Consider the following 21228-nt stretch of genomic DNA (forward strand, 5'->3'; position numbering starts at 1 on the left):
AACTAGAAAAAAATCTACAAATATATGACAAAGTGTAAATTATGGTCTGGATCTGTGGTGTCACCCCAAATTTTCTGTTAATTGCAGGACGTGAAATGATTAAATTGTAAGAGCTAATCCATCTATCCTAGTTTGAATAGACTAACTGGGTAATTGTAGGCAGGTGGGCCATGGTTGCAAGGAGTGGGTCACTGGGGGTACCCCCTGGAAGGGTGTATCTTCCCTGTAGGGTTCCCCCTTTATACCTCTGCTTCCCAGTCACTATGAGCTAAGCAGTTTTTTCTCTTTGCCTCACTTTAGGCCCTTAGGAATGGAGTCAGCAGACCATAGACTGAACCTCTGAAATTGAGCTCAAAATAAATTTTTCTTTTCTAAGTTTCTTGTCAGGTATTTTGGACACAGCCACAAAAAGTTAACAAAAAGGGCTAGTATATTTAACATATTTCACTTATTCACAAAACCCCCCAAGGTTCTAATAATAAATGAATTAAAATTCTATCATACCACTTAATCCAGTAGTTTCACATCTGGGATTCTAGTTAAAATAAATAATCCTAAAATTTTTTTTAAAGCATTAAGCAAAAGATGTCCATCACAGTATTCCTTGTAATTATAAACAGTTGAATAGTATTGGGGTACCTAACTAACTATATTGGAACTGTTTAAAAAAGATTTTCAAGTAAACATCCTTCTGATAAAAAATAATTTGCTTGAATGTAAAGCATGTAAGTAGGGATGTGAATAACTGGTCACCTAGACATTCCAACTCATGAAATCCCAAAAGGATGGTACCAGTCATAAAGTAAACATTAAAAAGGAATGTCAGGTTACTTTAATGTTGTGAAGATCTAATTCATTTCAGGGGACAAGATATTTACTAGCAAAAAAGGAATACTGCAGATGTGAAAACTGAAGAAAAGGGGATAAAAGATCAGTAAGATGATACTGTTATTTTTTCCAAAAGAGCTTTTGTACCATTTCCTATTTCAATGGCCACAGATGCTTACAACAAACACTAGTATGTTACTGACATCTCTAGATGTAGGTCCATAGAGATTTAAAATAAACACAATTTGTATATATTTATCTGCCATTGTATGGTACTTTTAAGCCATGTTTAACAAAATAAATCCTATCTCTATTATAAGAACTCATGTGGAAAACAGTTTGAATTCATTTTGAAATAGACATGATTATTAAACTTAACACCCAGGTCGATGCCCTCTTGGTGCTTACCACCTAGTGTAGGTGAGAAAGATAACAAATATGCATATGCCTGGGGGTGACTCCCATCTCTCCACTTTTTTTCCCTTTTTTCTTCTGTTTATTATCATTCATAATCATGGATATTCACTAATATGATTTTTTTGACATTTTAAAACAAATCAATTACACATTGGTCACTATCAAGTTCAATTTGTTTCCAATTCTCACATTTAAAAAAACATAGAAAGTCTTCTCTGAATGGATTAAGTTCTAAAAAAGTTTCTGCAAGAACATAAAGACAGTCTTTGTCATATACATAATGTTTCTATAATACCTTTTCGATTGCCTTGGCAGATCCCAGCCCTACCACCAAAGAATCTGCAGATTTAGAGAATAAAAAGAATAAAAACACTGACAACACAGAGGTGTGAAGAGTAATTATAATTAACCCTTTCTAAAAGAAAAGGTGTATATAACAGTACATAATAGAATAACAATTTAAACTTGAGTCTTTTTCTTTTTACTTGAAGCATAAAGCAGAGACAATACTTTTTACCAGGTTAACATGCAACTTTGTTTTAAAGTTTAATGTACATTATCAAACATGGAAAATCACCAGTAAACCTTTGTCATTACCTCCCCAACTACCTTGACATTATTCCTCCATTTCAAAATTGAAAAGGTTCTACTAGTGGTCACCTGGTCGCCACCTTCCATTTCTGCAGCCTGACATTTCAGTCAATTATGGGCACAAGAACACTGATAAAAGTATAGTGAAGTAGGACATCTGCAAAGCAGCTGACTACACTGCTTTACCAATGGAAAAGTCCCCACTCCAATCTGCCCGCTTCCTCCCTTCCTCAGAATACACATAAATATCCTCCAGTCATCCATGAAGCTGTCTGGTCAGAAAGCCCTAAAGCATTATTTCCTAGACGTCTGACACATCAGCACTGAGGAAACACAAAAGCATCAAAGAACTTCAACATCCTTATTTCCTGGAATATTCCTTCTGTGTGAAATTTCCCTAGTATACAGAGAAACAAGTTCATAAAGCAGAGAGATAAGACAAAATTTCCACCTCTTTTTGCATGCAAAGCTTGACTGAAAACCTTTCATCATGTTTGAAATTTCAAGAACACAAAATTTTTCAAAAGGCTTTCTAACTTGTCAATATTCATACGGCTCAATTTGGGGTAGCAATTGTGGTGGGGGTTATACAAACAGACTAGTTGGAACACACTTTTACTTAGGCTCCTCTGGGAAAATATGATAAACAAGAATATCTACAAGAATTTGTCATATTTAAAAATCAATAACTAGTAAAATGTTTTATGCAGAAATTAAAATTATTAGTATATACTTTTCTCATCTCTAGCAACCAAAAGAGTCCTCATTAGATATAGCTGCCTCCTCAAAGCTGTATCCTGGAGATTAACCTAAAAAATAGTTTTAAAAGTGCTTTGCAGGTATCACCTTATCTCATGGAACCTAGAGGGGCATAATAGAAGAAAAGGCTACTCCAATCTAATGATCTAGAATTCTGTATATCATCAATGTAAGAAGTTTGGGGAAGGGGAATAATACACATTAATTTAAAATCATATACACACTTCATTTTCCATGCAAAATGACTTATAATATGAACACAATGTAACTGTACATTGCTAAAAATACAGTCAAGCTTTTCTCAAGAATTTACAGTTATAATCTATGGTCAGTTTTCTAAGTGTGGAACAATATATGAGAAATAAGTAAGATTCTAGCAAATATTTTGATTAAGTACTATCTAAACAAAGAAAAGGAAATGAAATGGTTGAAGACTAAATGTTTGGATACTCAAAATTGCTAACCACTAACCAAAAATGAAGAGGCTACTCTTATATAAGAAACAAACTCTTATTGAGATCTTAAAACATAAACAGTATAATGTTCTGTTAAAACTGTTTTTAAAAAACAGGAAGAGTTCAGTTTTCTAGTCTCTGCATTAACTTGACAAGGTCATGAAATATTTTTATTAGAAAAGAGAAAAAATGATTTTGCTGATGCTTATTTATACTACGCTTGTTGAGGGTTAGGTGGATATCTTCAAATTTAAATCTTTTTATTTAAATAAAGCATAAATTGTGACTTAGAAACCCTCAGGTCTGTGTCATCAGTAAGACAAGCACATACAATACCATATAAAACACATAATTTATTAGATGGACTTAAAAATTAACACAAATCAATTTCAGGCACTTCTTGAATACAGGCTATGGGAAATTTCTACCAAAGAATAGAATTATCTAGCATACAATACCATAAAGATTTAAACTTAGCTTTTAGAGCAATATATAAGGGGGGAGGGCTAGACAATCAATAAGAAATATTGCATATCTAATCCATCTGTATCTTGTTACATTTCTTCATGATTTCTCACCATTTTAGGGTTAAAAAGAAGCAATCACTTTTTAGCAAAGTGCTATATTCTAGCTTGCTTTCTCTTACTCCACTATCATGATCTTAAAACAATCTTTCATATATTCTTTTGTGTAAGTGGAGCTTTAAAGGCTTTTTTCTGTTTTATACCTGCATCTACACAGACAATACATAATGGTTGATTATTCTGATCTTTTAAAAAAGTTCATTCCAATTGGTTTATTTTGTAAAACTAAGTTTCTCATTACTAATTTCTTTACAATATAATATTGATCTTTGTTCTTTAAGAAAACATGATAAAAAATGGAATGTGGGCAATGGTTTAAGGATGTCTTTAAGTTAAACACTACATAAAGATGTGGCATCTTTTTCCAACTTAAATTAGTTGAACTGGTATGCTCCAAAACATAAGCATTCTTGGTAATGGGAAAATAATGCACACATAACATCCTCCAGACCTTACTAGTAGCTCAAGGAACTGGCAGAGTTTAGGTATTTCTCTTATCTTTCTGAATCTACAGCATATGAAAAATTAAGAAGCATTAAAATGTTAAGTATGGTATAATTGACTGGATTCTAATATTGGTATGTATATGCTGTATACACCACAATCTGGTCTTCTGATGGACTCAACAACTCTTAAAATACCTTTAAGGAACAAAGTCCAAACAAGTAAATAAAGCCAATGGTAGGTAGATAGCTAGGAACTAGATGAGCTATTCAGAAACCAGTGGTTTGGCAAATAATGGTTATAGACAAAGTTTATTATACCTTTACAACAGAGACAATATATCTTCATGAATGGTAAGTGAACATACATACAGGAGAGCAAAGGATGATTGAGCTCTGGGAAAGGTCAATTCTGAAGTAAGACGTGGAAGGGGTCAAAGTTGAGTCATGTGAAGAAACCTTGCCATTAACATAGCCTTGAAAATGAGATTGATGCCAGAATACACTGGGCAATTAAGAGATGACCCAAAAATTCCAGATAATCTACAATGTACTCCTAACCCCTATATTCAAAGCATAGCAGACTACAGTACATTCCCAAAAATGCCTGCACAGAAAACTAGATTATTAAAGTTTTCTATAATTTTTCTATTTACATTAATATAAACAGATTTTGAGGTTGACTGTACTGTATGTGGTTGCTGTAGTCACAGCAAGAAATGTAAAGTGCCCATGAGAGAGACAATAAAGTCCCATTTCTAGGCATCTTAATACTATACACTCAAGACAAAGGGAAAAGAACATCTCAGGGATTTCACACCTTTACTCAAGCTCCCTGCACCTCTCTGTGACTCTATCTACCTACTAGGCACTTCTTAAAAGGCCAGAAACTCTTCCGCTCTCCATTTAATGTAACACTTCTGAAGTCACTTTCACCACCTGCATTAAATATGCCAACCAACAGTGCTAAAGCACTTTTCTATTCTTAAGGCAAAATATCATATAAGGAAATGAATGCCCATTCCCCACTGCCCCCATCCCACTTGCCTTCACTGTATTCTTTGCCCATTGTGAGGGCCATGATGTGCTGGGAAGATAGGGAAAACTAAAAATTTCAAACAAGAACCTTCAATATAATGTGAAAGATATACTTTACAAATGCTATTATGACAAATTTAAGTATATCTTAATGTTTTAGCATATGGTAACTTTACCATCAAAAGAAGTTATATGACTTTCAAAATTAGTATCAAAACAGGATATTTAAATCTAGCCACATGTAGAGATATAAATCTTTGTTCTTTCCAAAGCTTAGCACGAATAACCCAAAATGAGATGTTGTTTATACCACAAAATAACTTATTAAAAATCCAAAAGCATTACTCTTGCTTATTTTCATTTAAACTACATATAAATTGTCAAAATGACTGTTCATGAGGCTCTCCATCTTATTTGGAAAAATACTGTTCAAATAATTTTGATATTTTCGTAGAAGAATTTATATCTTTTTTTCACAGTTGCAATTTCAGTTTTACATACAAGTACACAGGTACTGTTTTATTTTTGATGCTTAGTATAGAAGGGTAGAAAATAAAAAAGTCATGTTTTGTTAATGTTGTGTAAGATACCAAGTATTCTCATGATATCATGACAATAATCAATTACACTAAACCAACTATAACAATGCAGTGCATGCTTTCTTTATACATCCAATGAAGAAAAAAATTTTCCAACACCCTGATGACAAGTGAATGTGTCGGTATGAGTTGAGGTGACAGGACAGCAATCCAAAGGAACTAAGCACATGATTATTCAAATTAAAAATAAAAAGGACAAAGAGTGGATTTTTGGAACTCCATTAAAGAATATTTGTCTCTGATGAAACTGCAAAGTAGAATTGAGTTTTTAAGGGAATTTTTAATATGCGACAAGTAATTTCAAAAGTATGAGTACATATGGAAAAAGCTTAGTAATTTAGGATTTACTTTTGTAAAAAGCATGAGAAATATTAAATGTTATATTTGCATTTTGAAAATTGTAACATAAATACAAAACACGAAACATCCAAAGTTAACACTGATATACCACACCAACTTGGATTAGATACTGAGCATTTTATATTTTATAGAAAGAAATTCTCTGTTTTGTTAATGCTTATAGTATATACTACAATTCCTGCCAAAATCTTCATGAAATTTAAAAGGTTGGTATTAAACATAGTTATTTCTTTTCTTGAACATTCTAAAACAAGCCAGTTTGGATTAACCTTCAAATTTTCAGGGCAAAAAAGATATACAAATAAGAGTATATATTTTAACACAGGATAAATCTGTTTACAATTATGACAAAAATACCTTCAATTTTCAGACATAAAAAACAAAACAAGACAAAAAAAAAAACCCTAAGCAAATAAAAGGTATTTTGGGTCAAGTTATTTCTTAGTACAAATAATATATCATGTCAATCAGTTTTTCAGCCAACAGCATTAAAAAATTTGCCATTATTAATTGTTAAACAATACATTTACATGGTGAAATAAGATATAAGACAACTTACAGAAACAAAAAAACTCAAAAGTATTCCAACTCCTAAAATAAGAAGAAATCTACAAATTAAAAAATTTAAAATGTTTCTTGGAAAATTTTTATGCCTTACTTGTACTCTCAAATTCTCTTGAACTGCTTGACATATATAGTTTAATACTTAAGAAGACTGTAGCTAAATTATTTAATAATATTTATAGAATGTTACCTCTCTGGGTAGACATGTTTCACACAATAGTTCTTAATTAAGAAGAAATCACTTGATAGTTTTAATCGCAACTTATGATTGACTGATAAATGGATTAACAATCTATTCAGTAATTTAGACCAATACAAGGAATAATCTGATAAATGCTCAATGTGCAATTCTGTCAACTGGTAAAGCCAAGAATTTGACAGATATTTCACTCAGTTGGATTACATGTTTCCATGTGTGTTATGGGTCAACAAAAATAGGTATACAATGTCAAGCTTTTTCCTGTATCTTTTTTTTTTTTTTTTTTTTTTTAAGAGCAGTTCAATGATTTGGCGGAGGGCGTTGGTTAGTACAATACAGAGAACATACAGGAAAAGTATAAAATGGCACTTAACATCAATGCCAGTTCTTATCTCATTAGGGCAATAACTAAGGATATTACCAATTTTTGTGTTATTTGCTTTTCTTTAGAACATAAATCAAAGTCATTAAATTGAACTTGAGGTATATACATAATACATACACAACCTTAAGCAAAATACTTTTTTTCATAAGTAACATGACATTTAAAATATTGGAAACAGTATCTGTGCTGATTTGTATTTTGACTTAGGAACAAGAAGAGAACAACATTCAATTAGGGAGGGGTATACTGATAATAAAGCTCTTAAAGTTCAAAACATTTTCCTCTCCCTTTGTACTTACCACAGGCTATACATTGTCCTGAGAGGATTCATTGAGAAAAATTTCAATCACAGCTTTAATAAAGTACTTTGGAAGGAACTAATGAGAAAGCAAATTGGAAGGTGAGACTTCATCTTGTTTTCAAATAAGTGGTCTTAATTTTTCTTCTTATAGAAAAAAAATTGAAATCAGTTTATTATAAATATATCTAAACCATTAATTTTTGCAGCTTTCAGGTAAAGTCCAGCACTTTGTTTATGCAAAGTCTATGAGAGGAGGTCAGTAGAGATCATCTAATCTTAAGTCGTGACATCATCCATTCAAGTCCTTGGCATAACCTAAAAAGAAACCAAAATCATTTGATTAAATTTGGAACAAAAAACTATGGACTACAAACTAAAGATGATATTTTTCATTTATGAACAACAGTTTTAAAAATCAACAGTACTCAATGCTGGTGCTGTTGCAGTGAAACCATTCTTTCACACACAGTACATCCATGCTTTTTTCTAGTTATATCTCTAGTATCTAGAATGCTCTTGGTGACATAAAAAGGAGCTCACTAATTATGCAATGAATGCCAATAGAATATAATCTGGTAATAGACAGCAAAAACATTAAAAATATTAGAAATATTTTTCTAATTAATTCTAAAAAAAAATCAAGAGATAAATAGATTTACATATAGACTGTTCATTAAAGCCTTTTTTGCAGTGCTGGGAATTGAACTCAGGATCTTGTACAGGCTAGGTAAGCATTCTACCACTGAGTTATACCCTCAGACCATCATTAAAGTTTTTTTTTTTTTTTTTTTTTTTGCGGTGCTGGGGATTGAACCCAGGGCCTTGTGCATGTGAGGCAAGCACTCTACCAACTGAGCTATATTCCCAGCCCTCATTAAAGCATTTTTAATAAAAAAAGTATTTAAATGTCTAGAAGTAGATTTAAAAAACTAACAAATTGTGGAACATTTGTCTTAAGAAACATTAAAACCAATCTTTTCAAAAAAAATTTGATATGAAAAATGCTTATGAGAGAAATGAAAAACCAGCAGGATATTAAACTAAATATATAGTAGAGTTGTTAACACAAAGTAAACATGTATGTATATTATATTTGTATATAAAAATCTGAAGGCAGCAAAATCTTATAACACCAGTTAGATTGCTGAACAACAAGTAACAAATTCAAACCATAAGGATGTCCACTGTGGTAAGAAACTAAACGTTTAGCAAGAGGAAAATGGTTTCAAGTACTGTTACAACAAAATGAAGATACAATATTAAATTTTTTAAAAAATAGCAATACAAATCTAATATAAAAATAGATGGCAATGAGGTAAACAAATCGTTGTGGCCTAACTAAATTCTACTTTTAAACTACTGATAGGAAATAAGGCACAATAATAAAAACAACAAATAAAAAGATAAAATTCCAAACTGTTAAATGAACAGTACTTAACTAATAGCACATTAGAAACTACTGTTCTAAGGATTTATCCACTACTTTAATTAAACTTCACTATACTGAGATCAGAAGTCATCCCATGGTTTTAGATTTTTGTTGTTTGTTTGTTTATTTTGATACTGGTGATTTTTGGTCCCTGGCATTTTACCACTGAGCTATACTTTCAGCCCTTTTATTTTTTTTAATTTTGAGCCAGAGTCTTGCCAATTGCTGAGTTTGGTCTCAAAGTTGCAATCTTTTTTTTTTTTTTTTTTTTTGTAAACAAATGGGATACATGTTGTTTCTCTGTTTGTACATGGCGTAAAGGCATACCATTTGTGTAATCATAAATTTATATAGGGTAATGTTGTTTGATTATTCTGTTGTTTTTCCCCTTCCCCCCACCCCCCCACCCCTCTTTTCCCTCTATACAGGCCTTCCTTCCTCCATTCTTGCCCCCCTCCCTAACCCTAACACTAACCCCTCCCACCCCCCTAAAAGTTGTAATCTTGTGATCCTCCTGCCTTAACCTCTTGAGTTGCTGGAGTTACAGGTGTGTACCACTGTACCTGGCAAAATCTTTCCATGTTAAAGAGAAATCCAATTTTAGGAAGGTTAGCAAACAGCAAAAATGGGTATTAAAAAATGAGGACAAGTTCCAAAGAGTGTGATCTCAAACTCACTAAATCGAAATGCTGACCAAAACTAAAATCAAGAATTTGGTCCAAAGTATCAAGACTTCAGAAGGAAATGGAACATTTCCCCCCAAACTAAACATTTCTCCTTGCTAGCTGCCGCAAATAGAAACCCACATGAACGAAAATTTGAAGACACTCTCATCTATTGCTTTATTCTTTTTCAAATGAAAATGAATTCATATATAATCTGTATATATTTTCCAATTACTCAATTGTCAAAGTATACAAATTAAATCTTAAGTAAATCCTAGATGACTATCTTTACTATCAAATTTATTATTACAATCAGTGTTTTTGCTTGAAATATATATCAACATGTATTAAACTTTTTTCTTCTTTCCATATTTATATTCAACTATTTGGCAAAGAAATATGTAACATATTTTTACTTAAATGAATATATGGGTAACTGGTATTGTCTGAGTTATTTTAAATGAATAGATTTGCTTTTTTAAAGTTATAATTGGCTCTTCTGAATGTCTGTAATAATATCTTCTATTTCATTAGAATACGGCTTCAACACTCATTTTACTAGTTCACTGTTCATCATGGTCTTGAAAGGAAAAGCATTTCTTTTACCTATTTCATTCATCTATGCCTAGGGTTCTGCTCTTTCTGAATACCTCAAGAACCTCAATGGAAAATTTAAAACTTTTTTAGAATCGTTCACTTGTCATTTAACTTTTTATTCAGCTCATGGGTGCGGGGACAGACACACACGGACGGACACACATACACAGATCTACCGTATCTTTGAAAAAAGAAAAACAACAAAACTTTAGCTTGTACCTTCTTTTAACCATTTTTGTTTTTTCCTTTTTTTTTTTTTTTTTTCTTTTTCCAGTACTGGGGACTGAGCCCAGGTGCTCTACCATTGAGCTACATCCTTAGCCCTTTGTATTTTTTAAGTTTTGAGACAGGGTTTTGTTAAATTGCCAAGACTGGCCTCAAATTTGCAATCCTCCTGTCTTAGCCTCCTGAGTAACAGGGGTTATAGGCATGACCTACTGAGCCTGGCTTCTTTTAGCTTTTTATTCTATTTTCAACCACCTCTATATCATCCCTCCTTCCTCTTCTTGCCACATTTAAGAGTTTACAGCTGGTATTTAAAGTCAATGCATTCTCTCTCTCTCCTCCTGGTTGCTGATCTTATATTTGACGAAGCTAACACTTCCTTCTTGAAATATTTTCATCTCTGGGCACTAGATCTGGGCAAAACCCTACTGTTAGGCACCAACCTCCATTCCAACTCTCCCCACTCCAGAACCAAGGACCCTTATGCCATGCTATCTCCATGTGCCACACTATCTTCTAACTTTGTTTTAAAAATGCAAAAATTTCCTTTTGACAGCACTGATGGCAATGGAAAATATCTCTAAACTAGTCCATGCTTGAATCCTCTTCTACTTCAGACTTTTTATTCATAAAATGTGTATTAAAAACAGTTTATAGGACTGCCCTGAGGATTAAATAAGACACCATACGGAAAGCACCTGAGATGGGATATGCTTAGCAAGTATTAGTTCTTAAGTTCCATCATTATCCTAAGAAGCATTTCCTGACTTGTCCAGTTCTTGATGATACTCATTTCTCTGAGCTCCTAGAGTAACTTCATCATCTATATGTTCAGTAGATTTATGTGTATTATGTTTATATGTTTATGTGTGTTTTAGTATTTACAAAACCATCCTAAAAAGTCTCTGACTGTAGACATCAACCATTTCTTACATCTTTTCTTTAAATATTTATCGGTTTTAAGGAGACAAAAACATTTCTAAGCTAAATACATGTAACCTAAGAGGAAGACTTCTTACCCCTCGCCAGTAAGAGCACAGCATGCCTGGATATGCCACTGATGATCTTTAATAGAAGTTAGCTTCAAAACTGGGAGATTTCTGCTACACTCATGCATTCTTTAACATCTTGTTTATTAGCAAAAATCAGTAATCCAGCTTTTCTTAGGTCCTATAAAAGCAAACAAAACTTTAAAGACCAGTTTATTTTTCCACATATTTTCCAACTTAGATTGTTTTTCATCTTATAAACCTAGAATTTCTTAACAATTCTATACAAAAGTATCTTGCAACTCATAGGCTGATAGAAGTAAACTTAATACTGAACACATTTTAAATGAATAAATATATTCTAGTATGAATTTACATATTTCTTATAGTCTTAGACTATTTTTTCATGATTCTAAGTACTATATTTAACAATCAAAAGTTCAAATATAAAATATACCCATTATCCCAATGTGACTAGGCTTATATGGCTACTAAGAGCTACCCTTTAGCCTGGTACTTAAGAGTTCTCCAAAATCTACCCTACTTGTACTTTTCTACTTTACGCCTTACCAAATTTATATAAAGCACTCTAATTATCAGTCAACCTACTGCTCTCTGAACAGTTCTGGACAGTCCCATCTCCAAATGATGTTATTCGCACCTCTGAAAAGATGTTCACATCATTTCACCTGCCTATATTCCCCTCCCTTCAACCTTCTAAACCAGTCTTTCACAATCATGGTTCCATAAGGGAACTAAACTCTGTAGAAAATGATTTTGGTGATTACACTCCAAGTCTCCCAAATGCACGTAGCTAATACCTTCTAGATGCATAGGAAATAAAGGAATTCATTACTAAAATGCATGCCTTAAGGCCTTAGGGCTTAATTCTCAGTTGAGAAGCACTATTCTAAATCAATCCTATTCATCCTGAGACCTAACTCCTATTTGTCCAGGAAGATTTCTAAGATTTAAATATATGATAAGATCATCTTAGATTAACATTAAACTTACCAAATTTCTGCAATTAGTAAATTCTACCACTTCTATGCTTATAATTCTGAGCACGTTCTTTAAAATTTTCTGCATTTGTCCCTCACAACTAATAGTTATTGTGTATCTCATCCGAGAAAGACACCACGCTACCCTTTTCTAAAAATAATAATTATGCATACTCCAAAATGTTATGTTTTACTCATAAAACAGGCCCAAGGTTCTTTAAGTGTTTTTCCAGCCCACTCCTTCCCAACTCCAGACTGTTTTAAAGTCAGAGACTTACTGGATAATCTAGTTGAAATTACAGATCTTTTCCTCATAAAAATGCACATAGGTATGTATGTCAAAAATGTTTTTAAGTTTACCTATAATTTTAGTGTTTTAAAAGATACCTTAAATCCCATTTATGGATTCTAGGCCAAGAATCCTTGAAGGATGCAATTCAATTAGTTAATTAAACTCCCATAAAATTCTGCCTATATATATGAAGAGATACTGAAAAAACTAAGGTTTTAGTGCTATGCTTACAGGTTTTCTAAACTGTGTTGAATGTTGTCATTCTTTGGAGGGATTTTAATACGATATTTTGGTTTTAATAACATGTACATATATTTAAGGCAATATTCTTCTACAAGCACAAACTGACAGTTTTACATTTCTCTTGTTAGAATATAGTTTTGACTCCTTTGATTCTTTTTTTTTTTTTCAGTGCTGGGGATCGAACCCAGGGCTTTGTGCTTGCAAAGCAAGCACTCTTCCAACTGAGCTATCTCCCCAGCCCTCCTTTGTTTCTTAAATGAATACAAAATGTAAGTGGTAAATTTCTTACATGGTTAAAAAGAATTATGCAAAATATTTTATATAATTATTAAGACTTTTAGTTAGGATGCCCTCTGCAGGATGGCAACTATTAATGCTACCATAGCTAGTGATGGCTGCAGCCTGAATACCGTGTTCAAAAAGACACTATTAAAATGGGTAGTTTTAAAATTTCATGCTCAACTAGTATCACCTATAGTTCAATTCACATGTCTATATAAAAGGCAAAAAAATTGAAGGGAAAGACTCTAACTTGTATATGTACATTCATTATCAAGGATAAAATATTTTTCTCTTGTCCTAAGTGGAAAATGGAACCATTATTAATAGTTGACATGTGGTTGAATAACTAAGTAGATGAACTTTCCATGGAATTTAATTCCTATCTTCCTATCTTCTAGGTTTCAATTCTTCCTATCTTCTAGGTGTCAAAGTCTTTTATATAGGTCAGGTGTGCTATTGCTAGTATGTTCAAAGAAAAAACTTCTGACAAATACTTGGCACAAGATGTATACTTTATATTATTTTATTTATAAGTAATTTGTGTTCATCACTTTCAGTGTTGAAATTTAGGGAAGCCCCTGAAATGAAAATATGAAAACACAAGAAATAAAGTCATTTATTGAAAGGTCTTCAAACAAAATAAAAAACTGAATATAATTCTAGATCTTAAAGGCTCAAACTTTATCTGGAGTTCTTGATTAAACAAGTTATTTTATATATTTTTAAATATTTTGGCCAGGAGGGAAGAAAATCTTCCATTCCTTTTTATAACACAACCTTAAGGCTGTTCATCAGCTCGACTTAACAAAAGGTCAAAGTATAAGGTGGACAATGATGATCTTCTGTAAATATGCCATTTTAAACACTTTCTGCTAAATATTGCAGATTATCTGTTCTCAAGAGTCTAGAATGTACTTTAGTTAAGGAGACAAATAACAGCAGTGCAAGAGACATTTACTTAGCATTTTCTATATGCCATACAGGGGTGTTCATTTGTTTCTCAAAGCTTCATTTGTGAAATTTGTAAAGACAATTCCTAGAAGTTGAGTCATTCTGAAGAAAATTCAGATTTTGGTGTTTGAAACTATTTTAAAATTAGTGTCAAAGTTTTATATACTTCATTTAAGAAAAATCTTTGAGAAAGTATTTTAAAATTTTTTTATAGTTTTATATTTTGGAATACATGTGAAGAATCATTATCAATGATGATAATAATTGGTTAATATTGGTTAATATAATATTATGAAATGTACAACAAACCTCATGTCTAAATTTATTTTTCACTGACACATTCTCATTCTCTGATCCATTTGTCCCTCTCTGGAACTCTGCCTCTTGAGCTCTATTCGACCCCACTTAGCAGCTTATGCTAGCTCTAAACTTCATCTGTAATTCCTTTCTTCCATAATCTTCTATTCAGGCTCTTTTCACTTTTCAGGTAGGCCTTACTTATGTCTTTTTTATCTTTCTACCCAGAACTAAGAGTCTGAGCAAGAATGCCTAAATTCAAATCCTGGCTCTTGAAAAGCAGAACGAGTCACATAACCTTTCTATGTCTCAGTGTACTCACCCGTAACAGAAGAGGTTAGATGAACTGTCCAAGTTAATGCCCTCAGCTAATAAAATTAAAAGGCTTTGCTGGAGTCCTACTAATGGACTCTTCAAATTTTACTGATCCTGCTACACATTGGACAATTAGAATAAATATCAAATAGGGACACTACCTGTTAACAAGTAAAAAACAGCCCAGAGACAACATGTGCATCTATCTTTCTTTTTCCAAAGTCTTCACAAAACAACCCTTAAAATAAACTGAAGAATGCTAGTAAATTTTTTAAAACTACCAAGTTGAAAAGAAAAACATAAATCTTATTTTCTGCCTCTTTTATGGCTTACTAAATATAACCCAAACTAGAAACAGCACTTGGTAAATGAACACACAAAGGCAAATTTTTTTTCTTAAAACCCCAGGAGGTTTAACATGGCTGTCAGAATTTAGAATCAACTAGGAAAAGGTTCAATTTGGTGGGTATGATCACTACAAGAAATGAAGAATCTTGGTTTACAAAACCTTTTCATGAGGTTTTATAAAGTCTTGAAAGGCTGCCTGAAACAAATAAAAATTCTTAAACTTAAAAAAATTAAATCAATATTAAATTACTTTAAAATTTTATACAAAGATATTTCAATTTTTCACTTTACAAAAATTTCACTGAAATTAAAAAATATTCTCCATACACCTAAATATCAACTTTTCTATGTCTACTTATAATATGAGAAAGTGGCAGCACTTATGAAAGGCATTCAAAAGAAATCAATTGCCATTACAGTAAACATTACGATTTTATAATTTCTATTATCATTACTAAGTTGAATATATTATTCAGTTTGTTTTTTTGTTTTGCAGGTAAGTGCTCTACCACTAAGCTACATCACCAGTACTAGTTTAATTTTTAACTTATATCACTAGTAATATTTTTCAAAGAATAACAGAATGTGGCTAGTCCTACATTTTGTTTGGTAAAAAAACAATATCAGAGAAGCCTAAAAGCAACTACTACATTATTTTCTTTATTCTGATTTGTTTCATTTCATTTATTTTTAGTACTGGGAATTAAACCCACGGGCACTCTACCACTGAGTTACATCCCCAGCCTTTTTAAATTTTATTTATTTTGAGACAGGATTTCATTAAGTTGCCCAAAGTGGTCTCAAACTTGAGATACTCCTGCCTCAGTCTCCCAAACTGCTGGAATTACAGGCATCTGCTACAACGCCTGGCAACAGTAAGACATTTAAGCATCGGTCTGATAAATAAGAAATAATTAAGAATTGCAGCCAGGTGCAGCAATCCCAGCAGCTTGAGAGAATGAGGCAGGAGGACCACAAATTTAAAGTCAGCCTCAGGAACTTAGTGAGGTCCTAACTACTTAGCAAGACCCTGTCTTTAAATAAAATATAAAAGGGCTGGGGATGTGGCTCAGTAGTTAAGCACCCAGGTTTAATTCCTAAACTGCTATGTACCCGGGTACTCTAAGTGCTATTTCCAATGATAATTATCTGTATGATAAATCCATTCAAAATGTAAAATGGAAGTTATTTGTAGGAATTATTCTTATCAGTAAAACGTCTAATCCAAATTTATCTAGGAAAAATAAAATAACATTCTGTTAATTCCATAATCTTTCTGATGTTTCCAGATACACTGCAAATTTTAGAAGTGTCAAAATCATAAAACAGGCATGCCCAGCAGGAGTAGCCAGCAGACAATTTTTTAAAAAAATTTAAAATAGCATCTTCAAGAGAAACTAGGAAGAAAAGTAATACAAATACTCTTCCCACCCCAGAATCCAATGTAAAAAGATAACTTACCTCATGTGCTAACATTTTGTAGAGTTCTTCTCTAGTTACAGAAATCCTCTCTCTGTCTGTACTGTCCACAACTACTATTACAAACTAAAATAATTACCAAAAAAGTCATTAGTGAGTACATAATTTGGTATGTGAAAATTTATAAAATGTTTATTTGACTCACTAGCTATTAATATCAAGATATTAGAATCTTATGGCATTGTTGGAAAATCAGAGATACCTACTATACATCATAAAGTCTAAAAGTCCACTTCATTTTTTTTTTTTTTTTTTTTGCAGTGCTTGGGATTTGAACCCAGGGCCTTGTGTTTGCAAGGCAAGCACTCTACCAACTGAGCTATATCTCCAACCCCTTCCAATTCATTTCTAATTCAAATATATTTATTAATTTTTAAAAGAAAATGAGAAAAGAGAATATAATGCTAATATTCCAATCAACATATAACATACTTGTTTTCTAAATTAGTATCTTAAATGCTAATGGGTCTATGTCCATCTTTTTGCACTATAAATAAGAAAAAAAAACTTATGCTCCTAATTTAAAGATACATCCAGACAAATATTAATATTCATTTGAAAATCTAAAAGGGTATGTGCATGGGAGTAACATCATAGTTAAAGAAATCAATTTTTAAAAAATTAACAAATTGAAAGAACAAATCTGTATCTAAAAATGAGCTCTCTTCCTTATATAAACAGCACTTGCTACATGGAAGTACAATTCTTTCCTGAACTACCAATGAGACTATTATCAGAAGATGCAATGAGAGACTTAAGGCTCTGTGTGGGACTGACTTCTATTAAACCTCTTCCACAATTCCATGAGCACCAAAAAGCAAAAGGGAAACAGGAGTAAATGTATAATTAACTAATTCATGATGGTATTTATGATGCCCAAATTAATTCTGACTGCCTATGATTTAAAAGCACTAGTTTTTAGAACTAGATATGAATTTCCAATAAACCACTAACTTTAACAGTCTCTTCTATTTTTCAGTTTTCATCAACCATAAGACAGATGAATCAGAGAACTACTTTATCTCCTCTTTCACTTGATGGTTTACTGATAAGTTACTTTTATTACTGTAAGATCCATTCTAATTTAAGGTATTTTAATAAAGTTGCTAATTTCCAAGGTGTTGCCATAATTTAATATCTATAGCATTATAACAGTGGTACCCATGATACTGGGGATTGAAAGCAGGCCCTCACACAGGCTACGCAAGTTGCTGTGGCACATGCAACCAGCTACTCGCAATGGCACATGCAGCCAGCCCATATATACCTTTATAATCATACTTCTCTTTCCTTCTTTAACACTGATAGTTAAATGCTTAATGGAATGTTTGGGGTCAGGCTATTAGAGACACTTAACTAGTGTCTTAATGACTTAAAAGATATGTTTAGAGTACATTTTGTTAACTTATAAAATAATCAACACTACAAAAACAATTAGCACAGCCTTTCAATTTACAGGCCTATACAATGAATACAAATGTCACAGGTCTAAAATTTTCTGTTAGGAAATAATGTGCAAAAAAAACATGATTATGTCTAAAGTACTTTATAATCAAAAAGAAAAAGATTTTCTTAATGTGCAATTGTGTTGCATAAAAGAAAATGCACTATAAAATTGGCTAAGATTCAAACCACCAGAGCCTTCTCATTTAACTAGGATTTCCCCTACTTAACCAAATATAAATAGTAAGAAAGAACTCGAATTACAAACTGGAAGTTGAAGTCATTATAAAAATTATCTCAGACAAGTTCTAGCATCAATGCACAATCAGACCAATCAACCACTAATTCTCCCTACAGATTCAATGATAATGAATATACAGAACAATGACACTAAAATAGGGAATTAAAGATTCTATTATGCTGAAACTCTATATGTCAAAATACAGCTATATTTTTAAAAGATCCTATAAGAATTCAAATCTAAGTGTTTTCCCGGCATTCTCTTTATAGAAGTTTTAGCATAGTAAGAAACATTACCTCTGTGTTAGTATAATAAGTATTCCAGGAAGAACGAAGAGATTCTTGGCCACCAATATCCCACATTAGGAAACGTGTATTATTAATCACTATCTCTTCTACATTACTTCCTATCGTAGGGGATGTATGTACAACTTCATTCATAGAACTGGGAAAAAAAGTTCATATATATTACAATTAGTAAAGAAGCTACCTTGTTTGAATAATTTTCCAATCAAGGGACAAAGCAGCATAAACTTTTACATTTTATCCCCAAATACCCTTTTTCCACCAGTTCATACCATGAGCAGGTTAAGGGTTTATAGGGCTGGAACTAGACAGGTGACATCTAGACTAATAGACTATTCTAGATCATTATAAGAAACTACATAAGCAAATATTTTTCTACTTTCTACAAGCAAAAGACCTTTAGTGCAAAACAACTAAATAATGGACTTAATGTCATATAAATATCTAGCTTTCTACAAAAAGTCACTTAAATTTGGCTGCTGGTTTATGGACAATCTCTTTTCTTACTTAGTTAACTTAGATTCCATACAACTTTTTTCATTATATTCACTGACTGAATATCACTCAGGCAGAAAAAGTAATTAGAAAAAATAAAATAAATCTTTTAAGGTAGTTTAATACTTACAATTGGTAAAGGATGGTAGTTTTTCCTGCATTATCCAATCCAACAATGATAACTTTGTGCTCTGAAATAAAGAAAACACCAGTGACTTATTAATTTTCAACACACACAACTATTTCACCCTTCTTTTTCTCCATGGTATAGTTCAACGCATAGCACTGAATACCTTTTTGGAACTGAAAAAAAAAAAAAAAAAAAAAAAAAAAAAAAAAAAAACCCATCCCAAGCAAGACCAGCAGAAGTGTGCTATTAGACTCATTTTCCTTATCCTTCTCATCTTATTGAGACCTCTCATCTTTCCCATGTCTTCTCTGGGAAGCTGGAAGCACACTATGTTCCTTCTACTCCTGTGGAAGTCTCCTCTCAGTAAAAGTATTCCAAATGTAATCATGACATTCACAAATGACTTAAGTTATTTAAGTGTTTCACATTAGATTAAATCATTGAAGTTCTATTTGTGAAATTTTAGAATTGGGGTGAATGGAAAGTAAAACTAAGGATGAGTATTGTAAATTATATGTACATTTAAACCACTAAAGAACAAATCTAAGGACCTGAAGCTATGGTGTCAGTGTCTACATCCACTGGTTGGCTTCTATGGCATCACTATCTCTAACTTTTCTTCCTGTCTCTTGAGAGCTGTCCCCTCTCCCCCTTTCCTACTGACTTCTCTTCTTTGAGTCTTCCTTCAAACATCTGGGTTCCCCAGGATGCCTTCTTGTACCCTCTTTTACAAACTAGCAAGGCAACTTAGATTAATCTATTTCTAGGCTGTCTACAAATAATTACCAAAGAAGCAGTGTGTGTGGAGGAATCTAGTTTCCAAAGATGGTCTGATGATCCCTGGACAGTCATACCCCTTGGTATCTTCCTGAAGTTGAACTGGCCCGGGACTCACTTTCGATCCACAGAATGCAGTATAAGTGATAATGTATGACTTCTGGGCCTAGATCAAGAATCTTTGCAGTTGCTACCTGGCTGTTTTAGACAACTCCCTACGAGGGTAAGCCACACACTACATAACAAGTCTAAGACTGCCAAGCAGTTGAGTGAGGAAAACTAGGCTAATCACTTGGTCAGACTTTATCAAGAGAGATAACCAGTCAACCCCCAGCAGTGATTTCCCCCTACCCAGTTCTTCCAGCCATCATAGCTGTCAGGCACATGAAGACAAAGCAAATTTGGACATCAGTATGAATGAACCTTGAGAAGACTCTACAGTTTCAGCTGTCATCTGAATACAACCAAATAAGAGTCTCCAAGTTAAGAGCTTTCTAGCTGAGGCCACCTACTCTCAGAAACATGAAAAATAATAATAAATCACTGCTTTAAGTTACAAAATTAAGGAGTAGTTTGTTTTATCCCCAATAGGTAAAGGAAACACTATGGAAAAATTCAAGGGGGATTATGTGATTTTGGCAACTATTTCTCTGATCCTAAGTTTCTTTATTGTAAAACAGAAAATACTACATATCTTTCAGGGTTGTATAACAACTGAGATAGCATACAGTACTGCCTATCATCAAGAGACCATTTCTTTTTTTTTTTCACAATGAAAAAACTTATTTATGAAATTCCTGAACAGTATACAACTTGGAAGCTCTACATAGTTACTACAAATAACAAGAATATAATGCCAAGCAACTCTGGTCTTTTCCATAAAATTATTAAGATATAAATTTGACAGTGACAGCTTTTAACCCTTAAAGCAGTAATATTCCTTTTTTTTTTTTTTTTTTTGCTGGGGCTCCAACCTAGGGCCTGGCACATCCTAGGCAAGTACTCCAGCACTGAGTTATACCCCCAACTGAACAGGCAATTCCTAACCTATGTTCCCAAGTCTCTCTTCAACTGTACTCTACTTGAGCAAATACACAGAATGCCACTCCCCATATCCAAAACCCAATATTTTAACCTGTTCTATAACTGTCTTACTTAATTGCTTAATGCTGCTATAATTAATGCAGATGCCGTGTAAATT

The 21228-nt window shown here is 32.6% G+C and overlaps 1 protein-coding gene across 1 annotated transcript in view; it reads right to left on the reverse strand.

The window, feature by feature from the left end:
- Nucleotides 1-1632: 1632 nt before the first annotated feature.
- The window catches only part of Arl5a (ADP ribosylation factor like GTPase 5A), a 29302-nt gene continuing 9706 nt past the window's right edge, over nt 1633-21228 (reverse strand). The window contains 6 exon segments of the mRNA XM_047545012.1: nt 1633-7838; nt 11459-11525; nt 11528-11609; nt 16619-16702; nt 18617-18764; nt 19251-19311. Coding sequence (XP_047400968.1) covers nt 7790-7838; nt 11459-11525; nt 11528-11609; nt 16619-16702; nt 18617-18760 — 426 coding nt within the window. The 5' untranslated portion in view covers nt 18761-18764; nt 19251-19311 and the 3' untranslated portion in view covers nt 1633-7789.

This window comes from Sciurus carolinensis, chromosome 3 (assembly GCF_902686445.1).
Source record: "Sciurus carolinensis chromosome 3, mSciCar1.2, whole genome shotgun sequence".
Lineage (NCBI taxonomy): Eukaryota > Metazoa > Chordata > Mammalia > Rodentia > Sciuridae > Sciurus > Sciurus carolinensis.